The sequence below is a fragment of the Chiloscyllium punctatum genome, chromosome 1 (genome assembly GCF_047496795.1).
Source record: "Chiloscyllium punctatum isolate Juve2018m chromosome 1, sChiPun1.3, whole genome shotgun sequence".
In the NCBI taxonomy this organism is placed as follows: Eukaryota; Metazoa; Chordata; class Chondrichthyes; order Orectolobiformes; family Hemiscylliidae; genus Chiloscyllium; species Chiloscyllium punctatum.
The window spans coordinates 112,705,087-112,718,784 of NC_092739.1; the positions used below are offsets into that span (position 1 = coordinate 112,705,087).

Here is a 13,698-nt window from a genome sequence, read left to right on the forward strand (position 1 = left end):
AAAAGATGGAAAATTATAGGCCAATTAGCCTAACCACGGTTGTTGGTAAAATTCTAGAATCCATCATTAAGGATGAGGTTTCTAAATTCTTAGAAGAGCAGAGTCTGATAGAACAAGTCAACATGGATTTAGTAAGGGGAGGTCATGCCTGACAAAGCTGTTGGTATTCTTTGAAGAGGTGACAAGTAGGTTAGACCAGGGAAACCCAGTGGATGTGGTCTATCTAGACTTCCAAAAGGCCTTTGATAAGGTGCCACACGGGAGGCTGCTGAGCAAGGTGAGGGCCCATAGTGTTCGAGGTGAGCTACTGGGGTGTATTGAGGATTGGCTGTCTGACAGAAGGCAGAGAGTTGAGATAAAAGGTTCTTTTTCAGAATGGCAGCCGGTGACGAGCGGTGTCCCGCAGTGTTCAGTGTTGGGGCCACAGTTGTTCGCATTATATATTAATGATCTGGATGAAGGGACTGGGGGCATTCTAGCGAAGTTTGCAGATGATACAAAGTTAGGTGGACAGGCAGGTAGTACGGAGGAAGTGGGGGAGGCTACAGAAGGATCTAGACAGTTTGTGAGTGTGGTCCAGGAAATGGATGATGGAATTCAACGTGAACAAATGAGAGGTCTTGCACTTTGGCAAAAAGAATAAAAGCACAGACTACTTTCTAAACAGTGAGAAAATTCATAAAGCCAAGTACAAAGGGATCTGGGGGTGCTGGTCAAGGATTCTCTAAAGGTCAACATGAAGGTTGAATCCATGATTAAGACAGCGAATGCAATGTTGTCACTTATCTCAAGAGGGTTGGAATATAAAAGCACTGTTGTGCTACTGAGGCTTTATAAAGCTCTGGTTAGGCCCCAGTTGGAGTACTGTGTCCAGTTTTGGTCCCCACACCTCAGGAAGGACATACTGGCACTGGAACGTGTCCAGCGGAGATTCACACGGATGATCCCTGGAATGGTAGGTTTAACATATGAGGAACGGCTGAGGATCCTGGGATTGTATTCATTGGAGTTTAGAAGATTAAGGGGAGACTTATTAGAGACGTACAAGATAATACATGGCTTGGAAAGGGTGGATGCTAGGAAATTGTTTCCGTTAGGTGAGGAGACTAGGACCCGTGGACACAGCCTTAGAATTAGAGGGGGTAAATTCAGAACAGAAATGCGGAGACATTTCTTCAGCCAGAGAGTGGTGGGCCTGTGGAATTCATTGCCGCAGAGTGCAGTGGAGGCCGGGACGCTAAATGTCTTCAAGGCAGAGATTGATAGATTCTTGTTGTCTCGAGGAATTAAGGGCTATGGGGAGAATGCGGGTAAGTGGAGTTGAAATGCCCATCAGCCATGATTGAATGGTGGAGTGGACTCGATGGGCCGAATGGCCTTACTTCCACTCCTGTGTCTTATGGTCTTACAAATGCTAACCCAGAAAACTAGGAAACCATGAACAGCTGCAAAATGTCCATAGTCTCAGCAGATGAACAGTCCAGAAGAAACATCGAAGATAGGAGGCAGCAATTCAGCCCTTCGAGTCTGCTCCACCATTCATCATGATCATGGCCGATTGTCCAATTCAATAGCCTACTGCTGCTTTCTCCCCATAACCTTTTGTCCCATTCGCCCCAAGTGCTGCCCCTTGAATATATTCAATGTTTTGGCATCAACTACTTCCTGTGGCAATGAATTCCTTCACTCCTTGAGTGAAGAAATGTCTCATCTCAGTCCAAAATGGTCCGCCCTGAATCCTCAGACTGTGACCCCTGGTTCTGGAAGCAGCCACCATTGGGAGCATCCTCACTGCAACCACCCTGAATAGTCCTGTTAGGATTTTATAAGTCTCAATGAGATCCCCCCCACTCACTCATCTGAGCTTCAATGAAAACAAACCTAACCTAGTCAATCTCTCCTCATAATTGAGACCTGCTATCCCCGGAATCAGCCTGGTAAACTTTCGCTGCACTCCCTAGAGAGCAAGAGCATCCTTCCTCAGAAAAGACGACCAAATCAGCACACAATATTCTAGGTGTGGCCTCACCATGGCCCTGTATAACTGCAACACATCCCTGCTCCTGTGCTTGAAACCTCTCACAATGAAGGTTAACATACCATTTGCCTTCTTTACTGCCTGCATGCTTGCCTTCAGTAACTGGTGCACAAGGACAGCCAGCCCTATTGCACACACCCTTCTCCCAATTTACAGTCTCAGTTATTTGGTCTGGGTTCAAGAAAAGAGTTAACACAAAGATTGTTGGTACTTCTACAACTGGAAACTAGCAAGGCTCAGTCCACAAGGGGGTAAAGGCAAGGGCATTACAATAGCAGAAACTGGGGCAGAATTAGACCATTCCCACCCCTCAAGTCTCTTCCGCTATTCAGTGAGATCATGGCTGATTAGTGGCATTTCGTATTCCACATTCCTATTGATAATCCCAATAACTTTAGCCTCCCCTACCTAAAAAGAACCTAGCTCTGCCTAAAGAAAAATTCAATGACCCTACTTCCACCAGATTGAGGCAGAAAGAGTTCCAAAGTCATAAAATCTTTGAGGTAAATATCTCTCACGTGTCCTAAAGGGTGACCCTAATTTTCACATCGTGTCCTGTAATTCTTGTCTCACCTACTAGAGGAAACCTGCTTGACACATCCATCTGGCCAAGACTGTTCAGGATCTTGCATACTTCAAGAAAATTATCCCCCGCTTTTCTCATTCCAGCGAAAACAAGCCCAGCCTATCTACCCAACCTCAAGATAAATCGGTAATTTCAGGTCATTGTAGTAAAGCTCCTCTGAACGGTCTCCAATGTTTTTATAGTTTGCTTAGAGTTTCTACAGATATTTAATAAAAAGGAGAGTAAAGAGTGAGTGTTAGTGCTTGAGAGATGGAGAGAATGGGGAGCTAATAATCAAGAAAAAAAAAGGCCAAAATGAACAGATATTTTGCTTTTGGCTGCAGAGGATACAGAAAACATTCTAGTAATAGCTATATGTCAGAAAGTGGGGGGAAGAGAGAGAGAAATTACAATCACAAAGAAAGAGATACTAAGCAAGCTGATGGAATCTGTGGGTTGACAGGTCTTTGGGTCTAGATAGACCACATCCTAGTGTCTTAAAAAGGAGTTAAATGGGATAGTACATAGTTTGGTGTTAATTTTCCAAAATGACCTAGATTCAAGGAAAGTTCCATTAGACGGGAACATATAAATATATAAACCCCATCTTAAACGATGGAGGTAAAAGAAAAGGGCCAATGAAAAGCAAAACATTATAAATGCTGGAAAGCTAAAATAAAAGCCGTGGTTGAGAAACTCAGCTGGTCTAGCAGCATCTGTCGAGAGAAAAAAATGTTAGTGCTTCAAACTCAATAGGACTCCTCCTCAGAATGGAGACTTTCATGGTGATGTACCGTAAAACATTATTATATTATCCATTATAAATCACAAACAAGAATACTCTCTCTTCCTCCATTCCTTATAAAAATTAAAGTACGTTTGGCTGCAAATGTCTAAGTGTGAACTGAGGGATTCTCTCTCTGAGCAGTGTAACATTTGTTAACTTTGTTTCTGATGGAGCTCCTGTGAAGCACTATGGAAATCTCTTCGGTTTAGAAATGCTATGCAAATGCAGGTTGTTATTTGTATAATCAAAGTAATTTTGTTCACATCCAAAGTCCACTATGATAATGCTTTTTAAAAAATTCAGCATTAACGTACAACTAAAGATTATGTTTACGTAGCGATTCAGCACAAGAAAACATCCCAAAAGAGCTACACATGATCATTCCAAATGAGGATATTAGGCTGGATTTTTTTGCTAACAAGACAGAAAGATTTGTTTCAGGAGATTCCTAATTCAGAAGGCCTGTTCCAGTGCATATAAAACATTAGCACACATTTTTTATTCGAGGGAGACAGGGCAGAATTAAGTTGGGCCTGCCAATCCCTGAAGCATTCAGACCTGGCTGTGGGGTGTGACAATACCACAGTGGAATGATTAGAATAGCTGCCTGTTTCTCTGGAATTTCTGTTGTAATAAAAGGCTGATAAGACCCTCTAGTTCTCACATCTAGTACTCCCTCTCCTGTTCCATTTAGGTCTGAAAGAATTAACATTGCAGAGTGCTCTAACCACTGTAACAATGTTATATGGACTTCGACAAAATAAGTTAGGATCTTAGATAAGTGAAACTTAAGGTCCTAATTAAGAAGCTCCGATGACACAGTGGTAGTGCTCCAGCCTTTGAGACAGGTGGCCCAGATTCAAGTCTGACTTGCTCCAAAGGCATGTCATAATATCTCTGAATGGACTGATTGAAATATAAATATGTATATATTAAAAATCCAGACAGTGGGTAGCACTTATAGCGCTTTGCTATAACTTTTTCTGATTTACAGGGGCATACGAAGTACAATGTCTACCACACCAGTGTAACCTGCATATGGTCACTCACATGCAATAATCTACTTGTTCAATGCAAAAGCCTCTTCTAATTAGACCAAAAGTGCTTTCTTTCAGCCACACTGGACCAAGCATACCCTGCAGGCTCCTAGACTTACAGATGATATTGGAAGCAAACCCAATGTGTGTTGAGGTGCAGATAGAACTTCACTATATATGCAGCATCCCCAATTACCCCTCCAAACCCACATACCCAGTTCACACTATTTAGAGAACCAACAAGCCATATTAATAACAATGGAAAATGTAGAAATGTTCATTTAAAATATAAAATTAAAAATCTGCCTTGGAAAAAAATCCTGCACTTCCAACCTCAAATGTGTCAATGAGACACTACCATTTATAGTTTCAATACTCTTACTCCATAGCTCTTGAACTTCTGCAAATAAGCAATACTAGACATTGTAAAAATGAGAATAAGTTAATGTATCTTTAAAGATGTCAATCAAACCTGACTTTACCAACATAAACACTGGCCGCTGCTGAGCTAATCCAGTTGTGTGTCTTGGCCTCCTTAAAAATGCTTGATTGAAATTTCACCTGGAGAAACAGATTCTGGTGATCGGTTTCTGTTAATGTTGCCAAAAGCTTTTAATACTTATCCTTCAAAATGCTGTCAGAATCCAAACAATAGTTCAGCACTCCTCTGCACAGCCATAAAACCAAGATGTCTCAAGAAGTTGGCAAGACTTAAAAAAGATGCAGGCAAGATACACAAGCGACCTCATGATGGAGTCAGCTGGTTCAGGAGTACATCCTAATCTCAAGCTGGTGAAGAGAACAGGAGCAGGATTTCCAGAATCAGGCTCTGCCCTCTATTTTTAAAGTCCTGCAGAGTCTGCTGGACTCAGAAGAAATATCTGCCTCATTGGTTAGACAGCCATGGACCCGGACAAAGAAGAAGTGATTTTTAAAGAACATCTACAAGGAAGAAGAAAGTGGTGCGAAGAGCTGGAGGAGTGTTATAGGGAGGAATTGGGCCTACACACACAACCTACTCAGAGTGAAGACACTGGAGTGAACAGCAATCAGCTACCCTGGAAGAGTCTCATCACTTGAGTAAATTTGGGCCGAACAGTCAATTGACATTGCAGAAGTCCACTAAAAAGCTCAACATTTTATGTCAATTCTGGTAATACAAGAAGAATACAAAAACTTCCACAGAACTCCCTTTGCATAAACTGGTTTTTTTGCTCTCAGATACTCAAAAATTACCTTGTCTATATAAAATTCAGTGAAGACAGTGAGAGACTGCATTCTGCATTAGAGCCTTTTGGAGAAATTAACTAGGAAACATTCTGGGTTCTGGGACTTGAGCAAAAAGAGACTGGAATCCGAGAAAGACCGATGTGGGTGGGGGGGGGAGGGGGGGGGGGGGGGGAGGTGGTGCGGGGAATAAGAGTGAGGGGAAAACTTACGACAGGTTTTTGAAAGCAGGAAGATAATTTTGACATTTCTTAAGTGAGGACCCATTATTGGGCAGCAAGCATAGGGCTCAACAGGATTTGATCCCAGTGAAGAGACCGATGGCCAAGCTGTGACCTGAAGTTTACGGAAGGTGGGCCAGGATTGTATTGGAATAGTAACAAACACACAGATGATTGGAGTTGGAGCTGACACTCCTTCAAGCCCATACACAATGTTGTAAAGACATCCACTTGCTGATTCCAACATTCCTCATACGCCTTCAGCTAATGTGAAGAAAGTAGTACCAAAATAAGCTGCAGCCTCATTTAAATATCTACATGAGACCCCTTCCTCCTGGAAAGTAGTTAGTTGCCTGACCTGGTCCCATCTCAAAAAAGGTGAAAGTGAGCAAACTTGACTTGAGAATTACCTTTTAATACTTTGGCATCCCACCCAATGCAAACACACATGCGTTCCAGGGACCATATCAGAATTATGGGAGGCCTGAGAATAATTCACCGCACAATTTGGTATTAGTTCACACATGACCCAGAATTATTTGGGCATATACATGAATAGGAAAGGTTGAGAGAGATATGAGCCAAACACAAGTAAATGGGTCTTGTTTAGTTTGGGAAACCTGGTCAGCATGAATAAGTTGGACGAATGGAACTATTTCTGTGCTGCATAATTCTATGAATTCTCCACAACCCGAAACTGGTGGGGGAAAAGAACTTTGCAGATGCAATTACTGATCAATTTTTTTTAGCAAAGGTGAAATTCACCGAAATATTGTTTTTGGCATTATTATTCTGAGTATTAGACATTTAAAGAGAGATACTGTGTAATTTTAGTATCCAAACAGAATTTCAAAATGAGTGCATAACATTTTTCTTTTCTTTTATATATATAGTGGCTTGAAATTCCAATTTAAAATGTTTTTATCCTGCAAACAAAGGACTGGTTTCAGTCACGCAGACAATCGGAGTACTCAGAGTCCAAGTAGCAATTACTCCTCCATTTCCCTCTCACCCTCAAGCATCAGTTACTGGTGTCCTTATAAACCAAGTTCAATAATGCCTTAAAATAAACCATGACGTTGAGAGTAATTAATACCAGAAATTCAAAGGTTGGCCATGAACTTCTAGAAAGCCACAAATTAAAACCACCCCTGCTAATTTTATGGCCAATTCTTAGGAAAATAGCTTTTTTGGGAAACTATAAAATCCATTGAGTACTTCTCGAATTCTCATACTCAAATCTCACCACATCAAACACTTCCTACAACTGAAGTGAGCCATCCACTCACAGCTCCCTGTCACTTTCACAGATATACTTCAGTTTCAACAAGGAACACCATTCTAATGATGCCACTTCTCCAACACAACTGAAGTGAGTAACACAATGGAGGGATTAACCCTACACACACTCCACTGTGGATTGGGGGATTACAAATTTGCAGGTGCAGAGATCTAAAGGTCATTAATACAGGAGGATAAACTTATAATGCTCCAGCCATGGGTAGAAAAGCATCCAAAACTATAAAATATCATTTTAAATTGAAAATGGATACTTACAAAGTCATCAATGTCAGCAGACACCAATTGCCTGCTTATATAACAGAAATAATGGCTCAGATTTTGATGATAGAGAGTGCCTTTTCCTCAAGGATAGGGATGGGGAGCTGTATAATTTTCACATGTATGTTGCATGAAGTCAGCCAGCTAATTTGATCATCAACTGCCTCCATACAATGTACACGTAGGAAACGCACAAAGCCCCCATCCATACCCTTGTGAGAAAAAGTCTCTTTGGTCAAAATCTGAGCTGCCTCCACTAAATAGGATTTTGGTCACCTTAGAGCATGAAACTCAGTGTGCAGATCAGATCTGGTCAGAGCAGATCCAAACTGAATGTAAGTTTGCTCACTGAGCTTGAAGGTTCAGTTTCAGACATTTCGTCACCATACTAGGTAACATCATCAGTAAGCCTCTGGATGAAGCACTGGTAATATGTCCCACTTTCTATTTGTTTATAGGTCCCCCTTGGGTTGGTGATTCCGTGGTAGATGGGGTGTAAATAAATGTGTTTGTTTATACAGTTCTGGTTGGAATGCCATGCTTCTAGGAATGGTCATGTGGGTTTCTGTTTGGCTTGTCCTAGGATGAATGTGTTGTCCCAGTCAATCCAAACTTTGTGGTTTCATTTGGGTAGCCAGGATGCCTCTTTGGAAGGATAAGATAAAACATTTCACCTGGTCCAGGGTGGGGTGGGAATCCTTTGAAATTGTTTGAAGTAAACATAAAAAGTGTGTATAAATGTATTATTATTTGATTGTTGACAGAATTGCTGATGTCAACTGTTGGAACAGTCAAAAGCACCAGTCAAAGGAATTTAAAAAAAAAAAAAATAATAAAAAAAATAAAAAAAAAAAAAAAAAAATTAAATAAAAAAAAAAAAAAAAAAAAAGAAAAAAAAAAAAAGAAACCTTATTAGAAATTATTGTTAAATAAAAAAATAAAAAAAAATAGTTCCATAAAAGTTTATAAATTATATTATAGTTTAATATATAAAAGTAAAAAATGTATAAAAATTTTTTTAAAATAATAAATATTTATTATTAAAATAAATTATTTATTTTTAAAATTAGTAAAAATTAATGTTAATAAAATATAATATATTTTAAAATTTTTTTTAAAATTTAAATTTATATATTTTTAAATTTGGAACTTTATTGTTTTTCGCCCCCTCCCCAAAGGCTGGCCTGGTGGATAGCCCATGGTACAAGATGGACTGCAGCAATTCACCAAAGCTTCTTCAGCAGCACTTCCAAAATGCAGGAACTCTATTCAGTAGATGAGCAGACAGGTGGAATAATTGCCTGCAACTCCCTCTCCAAGCTGTACAGTATATCCTGCCCTGGAAATATATAGCCATTCGCTCAGGATCACCACAGCAAAATCCTGAAACTCCCTCCCCGACAGTGTGTAGCCAGACACGACAGAATGAGGCTTCGGTACCAGAAACTTCTCACTGTGCACAACCTGTGACAAACTATGAAAGGAGGTTATCATTGTTGGTGTAAGGGCAAAGTGTAAAGGGTGACCACTATTGTGGCTGATCTGATCATCCTCCACTCCCCTTTCTCCATACCCCTTGATTCCCTTACCAAATAAAACCTATTGACATCAGCCACGTTCTCAGTGCATGGTGGAGCAGATTCAATGGGCTGAATAACCTACTTTTGCTCCTGTGTTTTATGGTCTCTCAAATATATTTAGTGGCACAGCCTCAATAGCCCCCTCCAGTAAAGAATTCTACACGTTACTCAGAGAAGAGATTCTTCCTCATTGCTGTTTTAAATGGGTGATACCCATAATCGGAGATAATACTTTGTGGCCCTAGATGATGGCATAGGGACTATACTAGGGCCATGAAAGGGGATGGGTGGAGAGGCAAAGGGTGGCAGAACGGGTATGAGGGAGTGGATACAGGGCTTGTTTGGAGCACAAGGGACAATGCTTTGTATTGAATTATTTTTTAAAAATTCAGACAGAATGCCAGATGCCTCTTGACACAGCAGTCTCCTAAATTCTTCTGGGATTGCTCATCCCAATGTCTAATCCAGCCACAAACCACCTACCACCATTCAACCAAAACATCAGTGTCCAGAAGGTCAATTTTAAAAGGTCGATTATTTGGAACTAGGAAGTCTCCAGTTTCCACATGTCTGACCCAGAAGTGAAAATCCAGTCCAATACTGGCCACTTAACAGACCACATTACGATTCTTTATTCAATTAAAATGTCTTCTAATAGATGGAAGATGCACATCCTATTAGAATGCAGAAAAGATTTACTAGGATTTTTTTTCTAGTTTCTAATTCCAATTCCTATACTCAGTACTCTGACCAATGAAAGCTAGCATGCCAAAAGCCTTCTTCACCACCTAGTCTACCTGTGCCTCCACTTTTAATGAGCTTTGAACCTATACTCCTAGATCGCAGTTTTCTACCTCAGTCAATGGTAGGGCCCTGGGGAAAGTGCTGCCCTGGTTTGCCTTACATTTATTGAAATTAAACTCCATCTGCCACTCCTCAGCCCACTGGCCCAGTGGATCAAGACCTCACTGCATTCTTCACTGTCCACTAGCATGGACATTATAATTACTAGATGTAGGTTTGCTCGCTGAGCTGGAGGTTCATTTCCAGATGTTTTGTCACCCTTCTAGTAACATCTTCAGTGGGCCTCAGGTGAAGCAGTGTACATGATACTAGTGTAAGGATACTAGTGAGAGAGGGTCATGTCTTTTTGTGGCTAGTTGGTGTTCATGTATCCTGGTGGTTAGTTTTCTGCCTGTTTGTTCAATGTAGTGCTTGTTACAGTTCTTGCATGGTATTTTGTAAAACACCAACTACCACAAAACAACAGGACCCTCTCTCACTAGTATCCTTACATACATAGAAGGAAGGACACCACTTCAACTGGGACAACACATCCATCTTAGAACAAGCCAAACAGAGAGACACACAAGAATTCTTAGAAGCATGGCATTCCAACTGGAACTCTATCAACAAACACATTGAGTTAGACCTCATCTACCACCCTCTGAGAAAAAAGAACAGGAAATGACATCACCAACCCAAAGAAACCCAAACATATAAACAGAAAGCAGGAATCATGTAAACTGCTTCTTCGGAGGCCCACTGAAGATGTTACCTAGTAGAGTGACAAAATGTCTGGAAATGAACCTCCTAGCTCAGCAAGCAAACCTACATCATAGAACATTACAGCACAGTACAGGCCCTTCGGCCCTTGGTGTTGTACCGCCCTGTCATACTAATCTGAAGCCCATCCCACCTACACTATTCCATGTATGTCCATATGCCTGTCCAATGACGACTTAAATGCACTTAAAGTTGGCGATTCTACTACAGTTGCAGACAAAGCATTCCATACCCTTACTACTCTGAATAAACATGAGCTACAAGTCTTCTCAAAACTCACATTGTAATTACACTTAAATAGAATGATTGGAAGACACAGAGGGTGCAATAAATGATGCAGAGAAGAATTTAGATGTCACATATAACAAGACTAATAATATAATTGAATAAATGAACAAGGAGAAGTAAGCCATTCTGCTCCTTAAGCCTGTACCACTATGTAACAACATCATGGCTGAGCTAAGTGTAACCTCAACTCCACTTTTCCCTGGTAACCTTTCACCTCCTTGTTTGCCAATAACCTAACCAACACTGCTTGAAATATTCAGAGGACTCTGCTTCCACCAATTGCTACCTCAGCCATTCCTTTTTACACATCTACATGACTGATCAATCCTGACTATTGGAATGTATGTTTGCTGTCAAACAGAACTTTAAAACCAGCTAAAAATGAACACAATAGAAAGCAAAAAATATTTGATCTCCCTCCCTTATATCAGTTCAGTCTCTCAAGAAATCTCCGATTGAGTGTTTCCAGTGGTTTCTGTTTTTATTTCAGACTTCTAGCATCTGCAGTATTTTGCTTCCGTGTGTGTTTGGGTCTGTTGTTCTTGCACAACTGCTTGTGACACAATAGGAAATCATCGATAGCGGAAGATATCAAGGTCTCTACCTCAGTTACTACTGACAAAACAAAATCATCTCCAAGAAGCAAGCATCATGAAGCTGAAATAGTACTCAGAATTTACTCTGCAGCAAAAGCTACAACCAATAAAATACAAAAGAACATGTCAATATGGTCGAACTGAAATTTAGCTGATCGCATCAGTAAATGCAGCTATCTGGAGTGGTTACTGGAGGCTGGCTATTGGGTTCTGTTTGTTGTATACTGCTGAGGATTACAAAACCAGCATCATTTGATATTGACATCAGAGGACTGAATAGTCAGATCTATGCTCCTGATAATGGAGTCTTATCTGCCTAGAGGATACAATAGGAAATTAGAGGCCCGATTTTCCAAACATTAAGTGATGTTGCTTTCCAATATGTAGCTGCAGCATAGACACTTTCAAACAGATGATTCTGCTCCTCGTCAACAATATTGATTGATTAGGTAAACATTACAAGCACATCCAGGAAAATGTATCACATTATATAAAGTAACAATGTCAACTGAGATAAATAACAAATATTTTTAAACAAACATGGATAATCAAAACTGAAAAGAACACGGGTCATGATTAACTTATCAAAGATTGAATCCAGAAAAGGCATTGAACACAGTAAAATAGGCAAGACACCAATGCTACTTACTTTAACTTCACAATTAGAAAAAGCTTCAAAAATCTTGCTATAATGGTATCCATGGATTCTGGGTGCTTTGAACAAACAACAGATGCTGGCAGCCTGCTGAGCACAGACAGAAACCTGTTTATTTATTCATGTGCATTTAACTTTATAGAAAGATGGTGGCCTCGGGTAATATCATTGAACTAGCAATCAAGAGGTAAAAACAGAAAACTGGAGAAACTCAAAAGATCTGGCAGCATTTGTGGAGAGAAAATTAGAGTTCAGTATGACTCTGTGGACCCGCTTTCAAATCCCATCCTAACAGCTGGTGGAATTTAAATTTAATTACTAATATCTGAAATAAAAAGTTAACTTCAATTCATGGGAATTCAAAATGATCAATTCTTGTAAAATAACACATATTTTGTTCACTAGGTTGGCTAATGTGGTGCCACTGTTTAAGAAGGGTGGTAAGGACAAGCCAGGGAACAATAGGCCAGTGAGTCTGACGTTGGTGGTGGGCAAGTTGTTGGAGGGAATCCTGAGGGACAGGATGTACATGTATTTGGAAAGGCAAGGACTGATTGGGGATAGTCAACATGGTTTTGTGTGTGTGAAATCATGCCTCACAAATTTGATTGAGTTTCTTGAGGAAGTAACAAAGAGGATTGAGGAGGGCAGAGCAGTACACGTGATCTATGTGGACTTCAGTAAGGCGTTCCACAAGGTTCCCCATGGGAGACTGATTAGCAAGGTTAGATCTCATGGAATACAGGGAGAACCAGCCATTTGGATACAGAACTGGCTCAAAGGTAGAAGACAGAGGATGGTGGTGGAAGGTTGTTCCCCAGACTGGAGGCCTGTGACCAGTGGAGTGCCACAAGGATCGGTACTGCGTCCTCTACTTTTTGTCATTTAATAAATGATTTGGATGAGAGTATAAGAGGTACAGTTAGTAAGTTTGCAGATGACACCAAAATTGGAGGTATAGTGGACAGCAAAGAGTGTTACCTCAGATTACAACAGGATTTTGACCAGATGGGCCAATGGGCTGAGAAGTAGCAGATGGAGTTTAATTCAGATAAATGCGGAGGTGCTGCATTTTGGGAAAGCAAACCTTAGCAGGACACCTAGGGAGTGTTGCTGAACAAAGAGACCTTGGAGTGCAGGTTCATGGCTCCTTGAAAGTGGAGTCACAGCTAGATAGGATAGTGAAGGCAGTGTTTGGTATGCTTTCGTTTATTGGTCAGAGTATTGAGTACAGGAGTTGGGAGGTCATGGTGCGGCTGTACAGGACATTGGTTAGGCCACTGCTGGAATATTGCATGCGGTTCTGATTTCTTTCCTATCGGAAAGATGTGCTGCAATTTGGAAGGGTTCAGAAAAGATTTACAAGGATGTTGACAGGGTTGGAGGATTTGAGCTATAGGGAGAGGCTGAACAGGCTGGGTCTGTTTTCCCTGGAGTGTCGGAGGCTGAGGGGTGACCTTACAGAGGTTTACAAAATTATGAGGGACATGGAAAGCGTAATTAGGCAAAGTCTTTTCCCTGGGGTTGGGGAGCCCAGAACTAGAGGGCATAGGTTTAGGGCGAGAGGGGAAAGATATA

At 40.8% G+C, this 13,698-nt stretch overlaps 1 protein-coding gene across 5 annotated transcripts in view; it reads right to left on the minus strand.

Annotated features, from left to right (window-relative positions):
- Positions 1 to 13,698, minus strand: part of LOC140478810 (myosin-IIIb) — a 174,884-nt gene that overhangs the window by 110,340 nt on the left and 50,846 nt on the right. For 4 of the 5 annotated variants that reach the window (XM_072572253.1, XM_072572223.1, XM_072572242.1 and 1 more), the window contains exon 5: positions 12,115 to 12,207. The exons of the other annotated variant lie outside the window; for it this stretch is intronic. In XM_072572253.1, the coding sequence (XP_072428354.1) occupies positions 12,115 to 12,207 (93 nt within the window). The remainder of the gene's footprint in view (positions 1 to 12,114; positions 12,208 to 13,698) is intronic. 5 annotated transcript variants of the gene reach the window in all.